This window comes from Kwoniella dendrophila, chromosome 6 (genome assembly GCF_036810415.1).
Source record: "Kwoniella dendrophila CBS 6074 chromosome 6, complete sequence".
In the NCBI taxonomy this organism is placed as follows: domain Eukaryota; kingdom Fungi; phylum Basidiomycota; class Tremellomycetes; order Tremellales; family Cryptococcaceae; genus Kwoniella; species Kwoniella dendrophila.
Window position 1 is genome coordinate 1,760,658 of NC_089481.1, and position 19,707 is coordinate 1,780,364.

General features: G+C 34.6%; 9 protein-coding genes across 9 annotated transcripts; 5 read left to right on the forward strand and 4 right to left on the reverse strand.

Moving 5' to 3' along the window:
* Window positions 1-338: 338 nt before the first annotated feature.
* On the forward strand, window positions 339-1,593 carry L201_005196 (uncharacterized protein; the record flags this gene model as incomplete). The annotated part of the gene is made up of 4 exons (XM_066220929.1): window positions 339-494; window positions 599-961; window positions 1,047-1,193; window positions 1,294-1,593. The coding sequence occupies 4 exons, from the start codon at window positions 339-341 to the stop codon at window positions 1,591-1,593; spliced, it is 966 nt and encodes a 321-aa protein (XP_066077026.1).
* A 419-nt stretch (window positions 1,594-2,012) lies between these two features.
* On the reverse strand, window positions 2,013-4,232 carry L201_005197 (uncharacterized protein; the record flags this gene model as incomplete). Its single annotated transcript, XM_066220930.1, has 8 exons — window positions 2,013-2,142; window positions 2,224-2,566; window positions 2,633-2,682; window positions 2,743-3,059; window positions 3,123-3,599; window positions 3,651-3,721; window positions 3,781-3,948; window positions 4,034-4,232. The coding sequence occupies 8 exons, from the start codon at window positions 4,230-4,232 to the stop codon at window positions 2,013-2,015; spliced, it is 1,755 nt and encodes a 584-aa protein (XP_066077027.1).
* Window positions 4,233-7,116: 2,884 nt separating this feature from the next.
* On the forward strand, window positions 7,117-9,252 carry L201_005198 (uncharacterized protein; the record flags this gene model as incomplete). The annotated part of the gene is made up of 4 exons (XM_066220931.1): window positions 7,117-7,502; window positions 7,565-7,835; window positions 7,901-8,243; window positions 8,321-9,252. 4 exons carry the CDS (start codon window positions 7,117-7,119, stop codon window positions 9,250-9,252), a joined length of 1,932 nt encoding a protein of 643 aa, XP_066077028.1.
* Window positions 9,253-9,561: 309 nt separating this feature from the next.
* On the reverse strand, window positions 9,562-11,634 carry L201_005199 (uncharacterized protein; the record flags this gene model as incomplete). The annotated part of the gene is made up of 8 exons (XM_066220932.1): window positions 9,562-9,716; window positions 9,801-9,816; window positions 9,906-10,072; window positions 10,183-10,693; window positions 10,803-11,146; window positions 11,243-11,362; window positions 11,438-11,516; window positions 11,578-11,634. 8 exons carry the CDS (start codon window positions 11,632-11,634, stop codon window positions 9,562-9,564), a joined length of 1,449 nt encoding a protein of 482 aa, XP_066077029.1.
* Window positions 11,635-12,313: 679 nt separating this feature from the next.
* Window positions 12,314-12,943, forward strand: L201_005200 (uncharacterized protein; the record flags this gene model as incomplete). Its single annotated transcript, XM_066220933.1, has 2 exons — window positions 12,314-12,688; window positions 12,803-12,943. The coding sequence occupies 2 exons, from the start codon at window positions 12,314-12,316 to the stop codon at window positions 12,941-12,943; spliced, it is 516 nt and encodes a 171-aa protein (XP_066077030.1).
* A 620-nt stretch (window positions 12,944-13,563) lies between these two features.
* On the forward strand, window positions 13,564-14,742 carry L201_005201 (uncharacterized protein; the record flags this gene model as incomplete). Its single annotated transcript, XM_066220934.1, has 1 exon — window positions 13,564-14,742. One exon carries the CDS (start codon window positions 13,564-13,566, stop codon window positions 14,740-14,742), a length of 1,179 nt encoding a protein of 392 aa, XP_066077031.1.
* A 303-nt stretch (window positions 14,743-15,045) lies between these two features.
* On the reverse strand, window positions 15,046-15,973 carry L201_005202 (uncharacterized protein; the record flags this gene model as incomplete). Its single annotated transcript, XM_066220935.1, has 3 exons — window positions 15,046-15,351; window positions 15,462-15,644; window positions 15,812-15,973. 3 exons carry the CDS (start codon window positions 15,971-15,973, stop codon window positions 15,046-15,048), a joined length of 651 nt encoding a protein of 216 aa, XP_066077032.1.
* Window positions 15,974-17,016: 1,043 nt separating this feature from the next.
* L201_005203 (uncharacterized protein) lies at window positions 17,017-17,357 on the reverse strand (the record flags this gene model as incomplete). Its single annotated transcript, XM_066220936.1, has 2 exons — window positions 17,017-17,070; window positions 17,199-17,357. The coding sequence occupies 2 exons, from the start codon at window positions 17,355-17,357 to the stop codon at window positions 17,017-17,019; spliced, it is 213 nt and encodes a 70-aa protein (XP_066077033.1).
* A 750-nt stretch (window positions 17,358-18,107) lies between these two features.
* On the forward strand, window positions 18,108-19,520 carry L201_005204 (uncharacterized protein; the record flags this gene model as incomplete). Its single annotated transcript, XM_066220937.1, has 5 exons — window positions 18,108-18,266; window positions 18,459-18,513; window positions 18,762-19,129; window positions 19,226-19,332; window positions 19,391-19,520. 5 exons carry the CDS (start codon window positions 18,108-18,110, stop codon window positions 19,518-19,520), a joined length of 819 nt encoding a protein of 272 aa, XP_066077034.1.
* Window positions 19,521-19,707: the final 187 nt, after the last annotated feature.

The following is a 19,707-nucleotide window of genomic DNA, read 5'->3' on the forward strand; positions in this document are numbered from 1 at the left end:
AGTCGTGTCCTAAATTACGCGTATTACAATAGTCTACAAACGAGATTTCCCATCTTATCTTTCTTATTATTTACTAGTAGTCACTACGAGGGTGTTCCCTCTTTCACACTCTTTTCTTTTCAATACGATCAATTAGCCAAAAAACAAACAACAACGAGAACGAGAATAACAAGAACATAATTCGAAACACGTACAATCACTTTCCCTAGCCACAACGAAGAGTGTCTAATTTGAAACGAAAAATCAAGAATACCAAAAAGTGAGAAAAATCCAATTATCTATCTATCTATTGATTAGATTTAGATCAGATACAACTCTCCTTTAAGAAAATCTTTAACATGTTGTCACATACCCTATTCACCCTTTGTATAATAACAATATCTTTCCTGGTGGAATATGTTAAAGCAGATAATGCTTTTGCAGGATGTTTTAATACTTTACCTTCAGTCTACACAACTTTAACTGGTACTTATTCAGATGCTACAGCTTGTGATGTGAGTTTTATTTTTATTTTTTTGAATATCTATCTATTTCATAATCCTTAATTCGATTAATTCATAACTGATTGATTGATTTTCTCCGTTGCCTGATATTACAGTTGGCATGTCCAAATAATAAACATTCATTTTATCAAAAATCAACTCAAACATGTTTTTGTACAGATAAATATCCATCTGAACCTTCTTTTCAGTATGGTTCAGCGGATGCATGTGCTTCAGATGCTTATTACGATTATCGTATAACTCATACAACATTTATTTGGCAACCTACTTGTTATTCAAGTGTTCCAGCTGGTACGACTTTTTCAGGTTTAACAGGTCCAGATACATGTTTAAAAAATTGTGGTACTTCAATTGGTGCAATTTTTTACGTTAGTAGTATAAATGGTAATTATCAATGTGCATGTAACCAAATTCCATCAAATACACCTACTACACCATGTGGACCAGGTACATATTTCGTGAGTTTTATCTATATAAGACTTGAATTCTCCAGACGAATTGCTACTGCAAATGCTAACCCAACATAATTACTATTATGTATAGTACTATTATCATACAGGAACTCAAGCTTCACAAGGTTTAAGTAGAAGAAGAAAATTAGACGAAGAAAGGAAAAGAGCTATACCAAAATATTGTCCAAAAGGTTTAACTGCATGTTTAATTGGTAATGATATTCCAGGTGCTTATGAGGTTAGTGTCATTACGGCGGCGAAAAAATTTCAATTAATCAACAATATATGAAATCCTGTAGCTGATTAAATTTTTTTTAACTTTTCAATTTGTTTGATAGTGTGTCGATACTTCATCAGAACTTGAATCTTGTGGAGGTTGTTTATATGGTACTTTAGGTGGTAATCCTTCAGCTAATTCAACTAGAACAATTGGTCAAGATTGTACAACTGAAAAAGGTGCTTCTTTAGGTGGAATAACATGTGAAAGTGGGAAATGTACAGCCTATAAATGTAAACCAAATCATAAATTAGTTGATGGTCAATGTATACCTCAAAAAACCAGTATAAAGAGTGGCGGAAAATCAAAGAAGGCTAAAAAGAATCACAAAGTTTCTTCTATCTTTGGCTCGAAAATATGATAAGAAGCTCCAGTAGGAGGAAAAGAAAATGATTGGGGAAAACAACGCATACTACTACTACATACTACACTGTATAAACATACACATAAATAATTTTTAGATAACATTTTTTGGGATATTTTGTAACGACAATAACTGTATATAATCTTACATTTCTAACGGACTTTCACATTTCAATACCAATTCGTAACATATATAGATATAGATATAATATATACCTTCATAAACATTCATTTTCATGCATTTCGGGTCATTTGCATACTATGCTCGATCGGAATCGTAACACTCTGATCTACGAGACGTCGCAAAGTCATTCTACATTGCATAATAAGATACATTCGAATTTCATTTCAGTTATAATAACGATACATAAGAAGCTTCAATACCAAGAATCTCATTTAAATTGAGCTAAAAACCATTTATTTAGGTTGTAATGGACCTTTAGCAGGACCATTGACAACTTCACCTTTACAAGTGAATCTTGATCCGTGGATTGGACAATCGAAAGATTTCTCAGCAGAATTCCAAGCTACGATACCTTTCAAGTGACTAATAGAAATCAAAGCAAACGAAGGTCAGATTAGCGTTCTATGTATCTAAACTATCAATCAAAGGTTAAACTGTACTTACGGACAGATAGCAGTCATTTTATGTACATCACCATGTTCATCTTTATATACAGCGATAGGAGATAAACCTTGTCTTACAACATCACCTTCACCAGGAACTAAATCTTCAATATCTGTCATTGTTTTTGTACATGATGTGACCCATTTCGTATAATAAATTTGATCACTTAAATTTTCTTTGATCAAATCTGGGAAAGTTTTCAAAGCTTGTTTCAAATGTGATCCTGAATGTTGTCTCGATGGTGAAAATGTATGTGCCCATTTATTTTCTTTACCGAGGATCAAATCTGTGATTAACATTCCACCGACTGCTGCGTAAGTTAAACCATCACCGTTATCACCGGCTAAAAAGAACGAAGACCGATGATTAGTAAAATTCGTCCGGTATCCAGAAAGACAGTACGACTTACTGTGAACATAGATATTTTCTGTTCCAGGGTTTCGACCGATATATGCGATACTAAAAACACGTCAGCTTTTATATCGACACAATACACACCATTACTAGCAATCGACTTACCCATCTTGAGAATCCAAAACTTGACCAGACCATTTATATTCAAGATCTTCAGCACTGGTCCATCTTTCTCGTGTCCATTTTTCTAATCTTTGATATCTTTCTTCATAATCATCATGTTGACCGACTTTTTCATCTTCACCACCAACAACTAATAAACTGTATCCCTCTTGTTTATGAGGTGTCACTCTGATGTAATGGTATGGATCACCTAAATCCCACCATAAAGCGTCTTCACCGTTTGAAGATACTGATGAGGTTTTGATTTTTAACGCAATTGCGTATGTTCTGAAAGCTTCTACACGTTCAATCATAACAAGCTATTTTATACTGAAAGTAAGCTACTTTCGGAATATCTCATCATACTGTCAAGGGGAACTTACTTTTTGTAATGGTACATTAGTAGCCATGACCAAAGATTGACATTGAATTTTTTTATCATTATCTAATTCAGCGGTAACACCACCATTTTCTTCTTTATAATTCATATATCTAGTCTTTTCATAAATTTCACCTCCCATATCAGAAATAATTTTAGCTAAAGCTTGAATATATTTGGTTGGATGGAAAGTAGCTTGATTATTAAACTTTACTGCTGGACCAGATTTGAATCCTTTTATATAGGCATCATTTACGATTGATACATCTAATTTACCAGTTTTTTCTGCTGCATCGTATAACTCTTCTAATGTATCTAATCTAAAATTTTTGTCTGATGTAGGTAATCCATTAAACATGTATCCAGGTATTCTAACGAAATCACAATCAATATTATGTTTTTGTACAATACTTGCTATTCTCTCAATAGCTGATTGTTGGGCTGCTGCAATTTCGGCTGTACCTTCTGCTCCGTGTAAGTTCTGAAGACACATTAGCTTTTATCTGTATGGGCAAGCTGTTATCCGACTTACCAAGAAATCATTATATTCATTATCAGCTGATAAATGTCCAGTGGTTCGACCTGTTTCACCAGATCCAATTTCTATTGACCACGAGATCAGCTCACTGACACGCCGATATCTCTTATTCGAGTACACTTACTACCATCCTCAAGTAAGATGACTTTCTTCATACCGGTACTAAGTAATTCATAAGCGATATGTAAACCGGCGATACCTCCACCAACAACTACCACATCTGTTTTAGCATCTTGAGTTAGTTGTGGGTATTGAGGTGGTTTAGCTAAGAGATCGTCTGTCTCGTTCCATACTGTATATAGTTTGATAAAGAAATCCGATCAGCCATGTTATGTATATCGATTGATCAGTGTCTTTTATACAATATAGTCACTTACCAGTCTTGGAATATCCTGAGGAAGCTTCACCTGACATGTTTCTGATATTAATCAATGGTTTAAAAGATTGGGGTTTGGTGGTATCGTTATTGAGTAAAGTAGAAGTTGAGATAGAAGTACTTATAGCCCTGATGAATTTAGAAGAGTTCGAAGGATTATATCTTAATAGCTTTGTACAAGATTGTCTAATCAATAGCATACCGAGTATGGTAAGAGAAGCAAGACTACTAAAGATGTATAGTATCGATAAAGTCAATATGATGGAAAAGATATCAGTGCATACTTGACCATCGATCTGATATATATATATATTTATATACATAACAATCTTACTAGATACGACACGTACTCGTTATGATCTTACCTCTTACCGTATGGTGACCAATAATATTAATGCCTTGATAATCTATTCACGCATGTACCGTTTGATGGGAATGTGTTTAGATGTGTTAATTCCAGCAAAACGTCACAGGTCACGAGGCACGCATCAGAATATTAGAAAATTAGACTAGATCCCCGTGGGGGAAAGGATGATTAGACTAATTTATCTATTATATTTTAATGTATTTTATCTATAACCTATGACGATTTGTTTAACACAAATATATCATATATTCCAAAGGACCAATCAATCTTTAGTTGATTCACCTTTTGATTTACCAAACAATCATCTTGAATCGACGATTGATACCTTGATTCGATCCGGTTTTATATATGCAGCATCATCATACCTTGTACCTTGTAAGATACTATCATGATCATCAATAACATACAATCAAATCTTCCGATTTACCTATCAGTCTTTGTCCGATCGTAAACGTTCATTTAACTTGATCGTGTGTAAACAGTACGTGACTGATTTGGCTCTCCTTGGTTTTATGGAATGTGTGTATTTTGATACCTCTGATTCGCTCTTCAGATAACGCCATTATGAATAATGAGCTCTCGATCACTGTTCACGGTTGACACACACACACACAACCAAGTGAGGATGTAAGGCGATAGTAGTCAAGCCGTCAATATTGTGATACTGTGCTATAAGAAGCACTCACAAATCCCAATCAGAATCATTTGACAACTTCACCAAGTTGAAGGATTCGGGGCCATGTGTATGTATCTACACTAGGCGTGATGGAAAGAAGGGTTTTATGTTTCATGGTAGCGAAAACTGTTATTACGTAACATTCAGCCGACTCGGGAAATTTCTGCTTACAATGATCTTCTTCTAAAGTCGATCACTGGTATTTACCCTTCACCAATGTCACGCTGTTGGCTATATATACTGTTGCTGTTGAACGACCCTGTATTATATATGCCTTAACACATTCACGTCAAGACTAAGCAGTAGATAATGGAGCACTGGGGTTTAAAGCTAAATGACGGAGATGCCATGCGCTCTCAACATTCTTGCTGAATCATCCTGGTCACCTGGTTTTCAACAGTACTTGATAGAGCTACTCTACAAATATGGAACAATAATTGCTAATTGTTGCGACATTGAGTATTGTTCTTGAAGTATATCTATGATTCACACAAGCTAGATGGACTCCTTCGTCAGCGCAACAATGACAAGAATTACCGTTATATCACTATCAACAGTATTCAATGGAATGGGAGCAAGTGTGTGTATGTGAAATGTATGAACGGATCCAATTGCTTTTCATCAAACATTATTTCTTTTCGGTAGAGATGATAATTATCTGATATGCCAATTCCTCTTGCTTCGGTTCGTAAAAACGGAAAACGGAAAAATTACACTTTGACAGGAATGTGCGCCTCATATCATTTCACCTTTATTCAAATTAACGATCAAGCCAGACCAAGACATTCGGGTTGTTGTGGACTCAACGGAAATAGAAAGGAAAGAGATTTCGCAGTCAGGTGCTATCAATAGACCACAACCAAGAAGGTACGCATACTACCTTCAAAGAATGATCGACGAGTTCTGGAAGTATCTCACTCCACAAGATTTTCTGTAAGGTTATGTTCCAATCCTTCTCATGCGATATACCAGAAGTCCAGGGATAAAATGATTTGAAGCGAAGCACAGTAAGTATAAAGGATAATGAAAGAAGGGGCTTTACATACATAAAACGGACGGAAAATCTGTCTACTACAGGGAAATTCAGCGCTTCGCCCATTTATCTTAATCAGATAGCGAAACTCTCATTCTCATTTTACAGCACTACTCGGCCGCACGATGAAAAGTTTACAACGGAATTATAAATTGAAAGCGCTGAAAGCGGTTCGAAAGTACCGAAAGTATGAGCGAAACTACAGTAAATTTGTGATCCCAAAATTAACCGCCTATGGCGGTATTCTATTCACCCAATTATTTGTTTTAACCGCTATGTCCTCCTATAGCCTCCCTTCTGCCCCTTAAGATTATGTATACTTTTTAAACGGGTATGTTCGGAGGCTTGCGATGTCCCAGTTAATCTGATTAGCGAAACTACTACGGTAAATCAGGGAACCAAAATAGGTTACATACATGTTGGAGTTTAAAACAAGGCAGGAAGAGAAGAGATAGTGGGTGATAGCCCTGATATTTTAAATCTGAAATGATAATTTGGGCTTGTTCCTGGAAAACAGTAATTCAGGTTGCAGGTTCAGGTTCACGTTAAGGTTCCCACTCGTTAAAACAAGGAGCAAAATTCCTTGTCAGATAAAAAATTTTCATCATCAAATGACCCGTTAATTCCTTGTCAGATAAGGAAGTAGGAGTGGTGGGTGGAGTAAAAAAGTAAATCAGATAACAATTTTTTTTTTCCTATACAACTAAACTACATATCATTTATATCGGCCGAACCCTTAATATAGCGAAGGAACAGTCAAAAATGTTAAAATGTGATTATCTTTTCAAGTCATATGAACCGCACTCTCCAGTCTTTTTTTTTTGCATGGTTACCAAAATAGACAAGTCAGATAAATAAGTGGATAAAGATATATAACGGTACTGAGACTGTGGAACTGAAAAGTAAAATTCCCATAAATCACTTCTTCAGATAAAAGAGAAAAAAAAAAACGTTTTTTTTACCTTATATCACCCTAAAGTTGAACATAGCTTTTTTTAGATAAAAACGATGTCAGCATTTGGTGAAAAAGTCATAGCTCAAGCTCAAGCTGGAGTTGTGACTGGTACAGAACAACCATTACCACCAGTAAATCAAGAATCAAATCATTATCCTGGTGAAAATGTTGAACCTCAAGAAACAATAGCTGAAAAAGATAAAGATAGAAATCTAGTTAACGGTGGTAGTGGTGGTGGTAGATTTAGTGGTTCGGATCAAGATCATGATCATAGTACATTACCTGAATTACATCAAAAGACACAAGTTCCAGTTGATGGTTATGAAAATGAATATAAAAATGATGATTTACCTGATGATGAGGTACAAGAAGGTGTAAGAGAAGCTCAAGCTTTAACTTTAACTTGGACTAGACCTTCTTTAATCAGTGCTTATGTTATGCAAGTTTATCTTTTGAGTTGCGATCGAATGGAGCTGACAACTTTCAATCTACATTATATAGTATGTTCCTTATTTACCTTGTTAGAGCTTTCGAAGGTTCAGTAACATCAAATTTAGGTCCATATATCGTTTCAGGATTTGAAGCACATTCACTTATTCCAGTCATTTCAATCGTTTCAGGTGTTATGGGTGCTGCGACTTATTTAACAGTTGCTAGAGCTGTTAATGTTTGGGGTAGATTAAAAGGTCTTTTGGTTTTAGTTATATTAGCTACTATCGGTATGATTTTAAGTGCTACTTGTAATAATGTAGCTACTTATTCTGCTGCTCAAGTGTGTATAATCAATTTATCGCTGCTTCGTGTAAACTCAATACTGATAAACATATATTATAATAGATCTTCTACGCTATCGGTTTCGCTGGTATGATTTTCTGTATTGATATCATAACTGCCGATACTTCATCATTAAAAGATAGAGGTTTAGCATACGCTTATACATCATCACCATACATTATTACCGCTTTCGCTGGTCCTAAAGCTTCTGAAGGATTTTACGCTAAAAATTGGAGATGGGCATATGGTGCTTTCACTATTATCTTACCTGTAGTTGCAGCTCCATTACTTTTAATTCTTTATGTCAATAAACAAAAAGGAAAGAAAAATGGTTTACTTCCACCTAAAAAGAGAGTCGATAGAACTTTCTTACAACATATCATATACTATGCTGTTCAATTCGATAGTAAGTTCTCCTTTCCTCTTCGACCTCTTCCCAGGATATCATCAGGACTATTACTGATATTCTTTATTCATATATAGTCTTCGGTATCTTCCTCATTGCCGGTGGTCTCGTGTTATTCTTACTTCCATTCTCTATCGTTGAAACATTCGCCGATTCATGGAAAAGTCCAGCTTGTATCGCAATGATCGTCATTGGTGGTGTCATGTTAATCAGTTTTGGATTTTACGAAAGATATTTAGCACCTGTACCATTTATTCCATGGAAATTATTGGTTTCAAGAACTGTATTAGGTGCTTGTTTATTAGATTTCTTCTTTATCATTGCTGGATCATGTTATTCAAGTTACTACACATCATATTTACAAGTAGTTTACAACGTTTCCATCTCAACTGCTGGTTATATCGATTCAGCTTCAAGTGTAGTTAATGGAATTTGGTTAATTGGTGTTGGATATTTAATTAGAAAAACAGGTTATTTCAAATGGTTAATGTGGCCTTCAATCGCAGTATACATTTTATTCACTGGTTTATTAATTTATTTCAGAAGACCAGATCAATCAGTTGGATATAATGTAATGTGTCAAATTTTCATTGGATTAGCTGGAGGAGCACTTGTTATTCTTATGCAAGTTGCAGTTTTAGCTGCTGGAAATCATAATGACTCAGCAGCTTTATTAGCTTTATTATCAACTTTTGGTAATGTTGGTAGTGCAGTAGGTAGTTCAGTTTCAGGTGCAATTTGGACACATTCTTTACCAAATGCTTTAATGTCAAGATTACCTGAAGAAACGAAAGATTTATTTGAAGAAATTTATGAATCTTTAGATGTTCAATTATCTTATCCAATTGGTGATCCAACAAGAACAGCTATTATTGAAGCTTATGGTGTAGGTCAAAAAAGAATGTTAATTACAGGTACTTGTATTATGGTCATAACTGCTTTCTGTGTTGCAGCAATTAAAAATATCAAAGTTTCAGAAGTTAAACAAGTTAAAGGTATGCTCTTTTAGGTTTAAATTTGGTTCTTTTCGCTTCGCTTCTCAATGGTAAAAATCACACCAGAAAAAACAAAAAAAGACCCCATATAATAGATTTTCTTTTTTTTTTATAATTATAATTATGATAGATAGACTGAAGAATGCATTTTAACTTGCTTCTTCAATTCAATGTCGGTGTTCGCGTCCAAAGATGATTCAGTGTTATTGTCTGGTACACGATAAAGAACAATTGCATACTCTTACAATTCTACGGGGAAGTGAATATCTACATAATTAACAAAAAAAAAGAAGAAAACAGATACAATCATGATTCATCCTATTCTACAATTTATTACCAGTAACATATCGATAATGTCCACCTTCAACAAGTTTTCTCTTTAAACGATTTTCAGAAATGATATACGCTTCAGGGAAATCTTGATCCCAAGATTCTGAACCTATTAATCTTGCTAGTGCTCGATTACAAGTATGAGTTGCTATATAGTAGAATTAGGTTGGTCATGCATGCACGAATTAGCTAATTATCATTTAGATCGATGATATATAAGTGGATTACTTACTACTCATACCGTGACCCTAATTAAAAAAAAATTATCAAAAAGCTCATCAGCGCTACTTGTGCCCATTGAAATATATATGTAGTAATAACAGAAACAATCACTCACGTTGAAGCCAGCGGAAATGAAAAGGTTTTTTCGATTAGGTATTTCACCAATTAATGGAAGACGATCAAAGGTATTTGCAGTTACACCAGTCCAAGTTCTCATTAGACCTTCTCCTTCAGCATTTTCATTCCAATCAACCATCGTATTAGTCATGAAACTCTTCAAATCTATTCCATCGATTCATCATAAACAGTCAGAAAGAAGCAACAAAGCTCGGGTTCAAGTTTAAGCAAAAAGAAGATTATTTCTAATTTGAAGGGAGTAGTTTTTAACTTACATTTCGTACATTCAGGTAATAATTCTCTATCATTTGAATTATTAATATAATCTTCAGGTTTACCTATACCAGCTCTAATATAATCTGAAGCACCAGCACCAAGTACAATACCATTTGGTGTATTTGCACAATAAGCTAATGGGAATCCATAATTTGTTTTTAATCCTTTAACACCTGAATAATCTAATGTTGGAGTGATTAATCCCATTTGAATTCTTAATGGAAAAATGGATTCTTTTAAGGGATGTTCTTTAGGGAAAAGATGTGGTGTATGTGCATTTGTACAAAGTACTACTTTTTCAGCTTTAATCGTACCTCTATTAGTTTTTATTGTATTTTCTTGCGACCCATCAAAAGAAGAAATATCTAAAACTGGTGTACTAGTATATAAAGAAACGTTGAAATCGGTTGATGATAAACAAATTTTTAAAATTTCAGTAACTAATCTATGAGGATGTACGGATCCTGCACTTCTTGTTGAATATCCAAAAGCATTTTTTACTCTACTAACCTGTTTCATGTGCCCAATGCGATTAGCTATATATACATATACATATATATTTCTTATATCCCTCCTAAAATTGATTTGAATTATGTGGGAAGATAGAAATTAGACATACCTTTACAGCTTCATCAGGATCTTTACAAAATGTATTATCCGAATAATCTTGTAATCCTTTTTCTTTTAAACATTTTAACCATCTTTCATATAATTCATATGCTTTATTTAATTTTTCTTTTGTATCATATATAGTCATTATTTTACCTTCCCAAAGATCAACTTTATCAATTAAATCATGTTTTTTAATTAAATTTTTATTTCTTTCAAAATTATCCCATTCATGTAATAAAATTTCTGTAGCTTGTGAATCAGTCAATCCTGCTCCACCATCTTCTAAAGATGAAGTTAATTTTGGAAATGATAAAAATGTTGCTGGAGCAAAATGTCCTCCGTTACGTCCGGCTGAAAGAAAGAAAAATCCCCATTTTATAGATCAGCTTAACATCATTTCCTTTTTAGAACAATAGGACAGAGAACCCTTTAAAATCGATCACTCACTTGCAGAACTAGATACTTCAGCTCCTTCTAAAATAACTATTCGACTACCTTTCTTTATTGAAACTTCATCATTTTGAGGATGCGTAAGATGATATGCTAATAATGCACCTGATATACCAGCTATAGAAAAGGTTTCAAGTTAGCAATGATCATGAACAACCAATTATATTCTTCTTGTATTTGGCAAAAGCTCACCTCCAACAATTACTATATCAGCTTTCTCTGGTAGTTTATCGTCTTTTCCATGATTGTGTAAAGTTTCGGACCCTCTATTCTACTCTGAAGATAAGTATCGTTCGGTGCCAATGAGCAGATCAACAATACATTCAACTTACAGTAGCGATCCAGTGAGAAACTGTTGATGGTGAGTGAGGTTCAAGAAATCCTGACATTGTTGATTCTGTATGCTATACTACTGTAGAGTAAAGATGAATTATGCTTATTACAATTATAACATCTCGTTTGATAAACCTGTCGATACTTTATATCTTGTTATCTGTCCTCTCCTAAAATACACTCCAAGTATGATGTGGGGGTCAACGTTTTATTACAGCATCGCATTTGACCGAAAAATACCACACTTGTCCTCATGTTATGTTTATCATCTTCCCCTAAACGTCGGCTAATCTTCATACTGTATATATAAGTATAGGGTATCTAAGCTGGATATCAGATAAAAGATATTCTCGTCTTATGCTTACGCAACAATCATATCTTTCTACAGTATTCCCATGGAATTCCGGCCGTATTTCCACCGAGAAAGACGAGATCGTTATTAAATTGGCCCCGAAGGTGAATGAACGCGTCATTTAGAATGTCACCATATCGTTATTCCGTCTAGGATGAGATAAGGAATATTTGTATGCTACCGTAGTATTTCATAGCTGTCGAAGCTATATGAATTCTACAACAGGTACATACCCATCCTGTCTAAATCAACAAGCACCTCCGATTCTCTATCTAGCGGATAATCACTACCTCTTGTACTATTTGATACTTCTCAAGCCAATTCCGCTAATAAGTCCTCATTCGTATCTTAGTGGATTGTATGCACCTCGATTAGCATCAATAATGTGTAGACAAATAATACATCAAAATCGATCTATCAATTTTTTACATCCATTTACGACTGAACAAGCTATACTTAAATTTACAGAAGCCGGACCAAGTTTGATCAAACAAGGTGGTGGTAGAAAAACAATGTGGATAGCTAAATTACCTTCTGGTGAAAAACCTTTAGATAGTTTAGATATGAATGGTAAAGAAACCGGTTATAATGATATAGTTGGTACAGTACAATTATCATATCATATCAGTTCAAATGGTTTACATAGATCAGAAGTTGGTAAATTGATTGTTGATGATAGATATGAAAGACGTGGTATTGCTAGAACATTAATGGATGAATTACATAAAGAAGCTAAAGAAAATGGTTCTACCCTTTGTGTGAGTAATCTTGCTTGTGGAAATCTCACCTCGCCCCTTTTCGATCGTTCGGTTTAGTAAGAGGTAAATGATTTCTACCGTACTTATGTCTTCGTTGTATATTTGATATCATAGTTATTGGATACCGAAGCTGGATACGCAGAACATTTTTATATTAAAATGGGATGGCAATTGGCGGGTTATGTACCAGATTACGCTTTGACTCCAGATGGAAAAGAGAAGAGAACTGCTGCATTCATGTACAAAATACTATAGAGTTTCGTTTCATTTCTTTGTTTGTCTCTCAAATAAACACACTGTATGTATGCATAGATCGGAAATACTTGATTCAGTAGTAAAGGGAAAACACCGTACAGGTTGTACAGTTGTCTGAAGCTTGTACAAGATATCTGCTCTGAGAGCCATTCTATCATACAGTCACAATACCTTGTGCCGCTAAAGGGGAAATTCGGACTCCTCCTAATCTTAGTCTGATCTCGGTATTATCAGATAACAATCTGAAAACATACCACCTCAGATTCAGACAAAACTCGTAGATTTCCGAACTTTGTACCCCGAGACTGTTCCCCGAAAGTATATACAGTAGTCCTCCAGCTCCACTCTTATCCTACAAAAAGATAGAGAGGGCCGACCGGCGTCGCTCCTAGCTTATCGCAGCTGTCCGATAGCTCTTCTGAAACAACCGTCGGCTCGTTCCTGACAACTCGTCTATATCCTTCATTATCATTGTTGTCATGACTCGCTATATACAATATCGTCAAGGTACTCATTATAATTGATAATGCAGCTCTATATCCAGATCAGCACCATCAGTTTTCCGTTTCTAACTGTGTAATTCATTCAGCTACCATCGTCACCGCAATAACCTTTTCACCATGACTTTTGACCTTGCTGATGGTGATTACTCTTCACCTTTACATATCAAGACACCTTTAGTATATTCCAAATCGTTATCTGATCAATCTGGACAACATATATGGCTAAAATTAGAAACTGAACAGCCATCTGGATCATTCAAATCAAGAGGAGTTGGTAGATCATGTTGGGCAGCTGTACAGAAACATGGACCTAAATCACATTTGATAGCGGCATCAGGTGGTAATGCAGGATTAGCAGCTGCAATGGCATCTTCAAGACTAGGTGTAAAATGTACGATATTTGTACATGATAAAACTGAAAAAGCAATAATTGATAAATTAGAAAGTTTTGGTGCAAACGTCAAGAGAATGGATGGTGGTTGGGATAAAGTGAATGCTGGTGCATTGAAATTAGCGGAAGAAGATCCTAATGGAATTTATATACATCCTTTTGAAGGTAATGATTTGGTTTTAGGTCATTCTTCTATCATACAAGAAATTTATGATCAATTACAATTAGCTGAAAATAATGAAGTAGGAGAGATCAGTATGAGACGACCAGATATAATTTCAAGTGCTGTTGGAGGTGGAGGATTAATTAGAGGATTGATGTATGGATGTTCAGAAATATCTCGTCAAACAGGTACACCACCTACACATATATTAGGTGTAACTACTTTAGGTGCAGATTCATGGTCATTAAGTTTAGAAAATGAAGATACATTTATTGAAATTCCAGATCCTTATTCAATGGCAAAATCTCTAGCTTGTAAAGCATGTTCAAAAGATTCAGTGAGAGATTCAAGAATTTATGCTAAAACAGGTAAACTTTCTTTTAATCCTGAACCTAAACCTGTTAATGGAAGTTCAATTAAAAGTGAACATTTAACTTCAGTAAGAATAGATGATTCTTATGCTGGATCTGCTGCATGGAAATTGACAGAACAATTAGATGGTGGTAAGACGTTAATTGAATTATCAACAGGTGCAGCTATGATACCTGTTTATCAACCTGCCATATTAGATGAAATAAAATCGAAATCGAAGATATTGAAAGATGAAGAGAAATTGAATGTGGTTATTATTGTTTGTGGTGGTTATCGAGTTAGTCAACAGGATTTGAATCATTATAAGGAAAAATTTTGTGAAGGTTATGGGAAAATTTATGTTGATGGAATAGAATTGAAGACGAATTGATTAAAACGAAAAGTTTTGTGATATTGGTAGAAGGAAATATATATATATATATATATACATATATATGCAACTGCAAGACTTTTTTTGTTGTATATTGATCTCGCTGTATAATTTGCTATATGTATCAAGTTCATCTTGAAATTACATGATCTACATTGTATCTTATCTTCACTACCAGCGTATATATTCAAAATTCAGAAGGACATTATTACAAAATAAAAACATTTACACAAACCAAATTCCTGGCATTTTCTAATGTTATTTTCCATGCGAATATTCACTCATATCTCTTCTTGATATTCTTCATTTATCATTAAAACTACCGGAAGGTTGTGGATTTAAATTGTTATAAATCAAATAATTATTCTTTTCATTATCACAAATTACAGAAGAATTTGGATCATTAATTATAAATGGTGAACATTTACAATTAATTTGATTATTTTCATTATTATTATTATTATAATGATCAATAGCGATATATTTATATGATGAACAAGTTTTGATACAATCTGTATAACTGTTTTCCAAAGTTTCTGAAACGATCGTATTTGTATATAAGGTTGAATAACATCCTTCGAATTGAACTGATGTATCAACTAATGTAGCCTAAAAGACAATCACAATTAGCTCAATCTCCTTTGATCTTGTTGGGATTTTTTTTTTTCCAGTTCATTATTCAGGTAAGATTGTTATTATGACACAATATAACTACTCACAGCGTAACTTTGATCATTTTGACAATCTGATGGTGTACTTGGTCCATTATAATCGTCATTGAATGGTACATCATTAGTACATAAACAATGTGATTGAACTCCATTTCCAATTTCTTTAGAAGCCGAATATAACGCATAAGTGACTGGCGAAAATCCATAATCTGGTAATTTAGAACATTGAGCCTATATGTTGAGGATTCAGTTTCATTAGTGATTAGTCAATCGGCATCACTTTCAGAACATGTAAATATATGAATTTAAATATACATATGACCTGTATACCTCGTATAGTATGCAGTTTTTTTGTCACGAAGAGAAAAGTAAAAATACGTAAAATAACCTAAACTCACCGCACATCCAGAAGGACTAAATGTCTGAGAACTTGATACAGCTGTACCGGATAAACCTTGAGGTGGTATTGTAAAACATCCCATCCAAGCTGTATTAGCCATACAAGCCGTAACAGTGAATGTCAATAGTGATACAGAGAAGATCGCAATTTGGTAAATCATTTTTCAAGTATGAACGAGTTTCGCAATGTTGTGCAATTACAAGATGACTTGACCGGAAGAAAAGGAAAAGATTTTACAGCAAAAGTTACATCTAACAGCTTTTCAGAGAAATCAGAAGACATTTGGATATGTGAACACCGTAATCTCTTGTTTGATGTTTGTTCGTTCCTTGGTGATACATCGATTAATCGATATCACTAAACAAGGCACATGGGATCAACAATCTGCAGCAGCAGAAGATCGCCCTTACGTTAATTATTGCGATAAGCGCCATAGTCTTGGCAGATTGTTCGGTTCACTGTAAATCAATTTTTCTGTAATGAAATACGCGTTGACAATAAAGGGTACATGCTTTTGTCTATAAACACACATACAATTATAACAATGATTTACTATAACTATATCCTATACAATCTGATCTCCGTATCATCTCCATCCATTAAGCTAAACCCTTCGATTCTATCCATCATTGACTGATCAACCTTCTCTTCTTACCGAATCCTCCGGAAGGTTGAGGACCCAAATTACTATAAATCAAATGGTTATGATCTTCATTATTACAAACCACATTTGCTTGCGTACCATATACCATAAAAGGTGAACATCTACATCTGATTTGATTATTTCCAATTTGATAATGATCGATAATCATATATCTGGAATTTGAATTCAAACAGATTGAAATACAATCTAAGTAATTGTTTTCCAGAGAATCGAATGAAATTGTATCTTCGTATATTATTGAATAACATCCTTCAAATTTTACCGGAGTATCAACGAAGGTTACCTGTCGTTGTTTGTGTTAAAATCAGTGTTCTATTTCTAGTTGTGTTAAAATCAAAGACAAGCAGAACGAACCGAAGGATTAAAACAAAAGCAACGTGATGTACATGACTCTAATTTCATAAACTCACAGCATAATCAGATATATCTTGACAATCAATTGGCGTGCTTGGACCACTATAATCATTATTTCTTGGACCATCATTGGTACACAAACAATGTGTAGGAAACCAAATTCCAATTTCTTGTACGGCTGAGTATCAAGCGTAGGTTTGAGGTGTCCAACCGTGATTTGGTAAATCAGCGCATAAAGCCTTTTAAAATTTGTCATTATTAGTCCATAACAAGTACACTCAGCACAACTCAAGGCTTATCTAATAATTGACTGATGAGTTGTTTTTGGGGTCGGAGTTGTGAGAGAGAGGAAATTAAGAAAACTCACAGTACACTCTTGAGCATTAGTCGGGTGGTAACCAGGGAAGAATATACCATCTAATCCTTCAGGCGGTGTAGTGAAACATCCCATCCATGCTGTATTGGCTAAACAATTATAGATAATCGTGGAGAATAAAAGCAAAGTGAATTTGGTGTTTATCGTCATTGTCATCATCATTCTTGGTGAGATTGAGGTCTGGTGGGCTGATAATCAAAGTCAAAGGGGGCCGTATGAATCAACCTGGAATATATATACGTAAGACCGTTGATGATATTAAATGGGTTACTGCCGATATCTAGGTAGAAAGATTTGATTGTATTGACCGCCCAAATGACCAGGGTGACAAACTGATTGGCGATATGGCTGATCAAATGATTTAAGATATGTATAGTGACTTGCGCTGCATCACTGTGGGGATTAATATGTTGTTATGATCAAGATGATCGATTGTGAATTATCCCATGACATGATTGTATTGGAGTGATACAATGCGCTTTGTTCGAACTTGTTGATCAAAGTAAAAATAAATCAAAAACAGGAAAGATCGTTCGGCACAAGACTTGATAGTGACTTTGGTCCAATAGAGAAAATATCCATTATTTGATTCGGAAGTTGAGCCAGTCTGATCTTCAAAAGATTATCGATGTGTTTTGATATATCAAATCAATTTGCAGAAAATGGGGTTTTCAATCACTCATAAGGATTTGGAAGTTAAGGATCATCAGATAACCTATCTTGTGATAGTCAATGACTACTCACAGTTAGGAAGACTGAGCTGTATATGCGTATCAGCTTAAGTCGAAAAAAGATTCCAATATTGATTGAATAAGTCATTCGGTCATTCAGTCTTACTCATAATATATCCTTTTTTCTTTTCTTTCCTGTTCTTCATCACTTTGAGACCATATCCAGAGCATGTTGAAATTACTATCAACTACTTTTGCCCTGTTCTTAACATCAAATATAGTTTCCGCACAAATCGACCCAGTACAACCTTTAGGATGTTACCATTTAGATGGTCATCCACCTTGGGGAACTGGAACACCCAATATCGCAAATGGTGAAATTTGTGCTGTAAGTACGAGTACCGTAAAGTTTCCCGTTAATATCCATGGTTCCCACCATTCCATTCATTCAAAAACTAACACTGATTAAAAAACTCTTAATGAATGCCCGTCGTCTCGTTTCTCTGCAGAATCTATGTCAAACACAAATTCCGAGATATAGCTATTGGGTAAATTCAACTGGTGAATGTTTTTGCGATAGTTTTGCTCCACCAAATGTGGATTACACTTCTTGTCAAAACACCGACGTTTACGAGGTAAGTTGTATTATTTGTGGGAGTAACATTGATTCTACTTATGCGTTACCTTGGAGATACAAAAGTTTGTTATCGAGGACATGTGATTATCCTTCTTCTCCTGACATTTAATTGTTATGATCTCAAACTTTTGCCTTCTGTCTTCTGTTTTTATATTGACGAACAAATGAATTTTCTATAGGTATGGCAACCATCAATATTCAATTTCGTAGGATGATATTCTGAAGTTTATGATTCAAGTTTTCAAGAATATTTAGTTAATGTATTTGATGATTGTATTGGAAATTGTTTTTCAAATAATTGGATTATAACTCAAGTTTCACCTATACCTATCATACCACCTAATCCATCTGGACAAACAAATCAATTGATTTGTAAATGTGGAGGATCATTTCAATTTGCCCCATATAATAAAAATAGTGGTGTGGAATGTGATAATTTACCAACGAATAATTATAGAGTTTATAGATATTTCGGTTTAGATCCAAGTCAAATTTCAATAAAGAAGAAAAGATTGTTGAACCAAAATTCAATTTCAATTTCGAATGATCATCATTTATGTCCTGATGGTTTGACCGCATGTAATTTGTTAGATGGAGATGGAGTTAGTTATGAAGTGAGTATCCTAACATACTATACTCTATTCCACGATATAATCATAACTTGTGTTCATAGATGAATACTGATAATATCATGTTACCTACATCCTCAGTGTATTGATACAAATACAGAACTTGAATCTTGCGGAGGATGCTTAAACGGTCAATTCATGCCTAAAGATCATGGAAAGAAAGGTTCTAGCCGTAGATACGGTCAAGAGTAGGTGCTAAAGAATACCTATGATAGCGAAACAACTATTGACCGTCCATCATGCCAGCTGTACCGCTATTCCAGGTGTCAATCCATCCTCTGTCACTTGTTCAGCTGGACAATGTAAGATATATGGATGTGATCATGGTGCTAGATTTAGCTTGAAAGGGGATAGTTGTGTACCTGATAGAGCTTGATCTGGTTGAGATTTGCTTGTAGTATATTGCGTATCATCTTGACTATAGTATTACACATGAACATCTAATAACATGTATATAATTGTTGTTAGAACAAGCCAAATTTAGCGTCTCATTAAAGAAATGCGTCCTACAGTGGGGAATAGCGAGGTTGATCAACTTTCTCACGGTTGACGCGTTTCTCTGC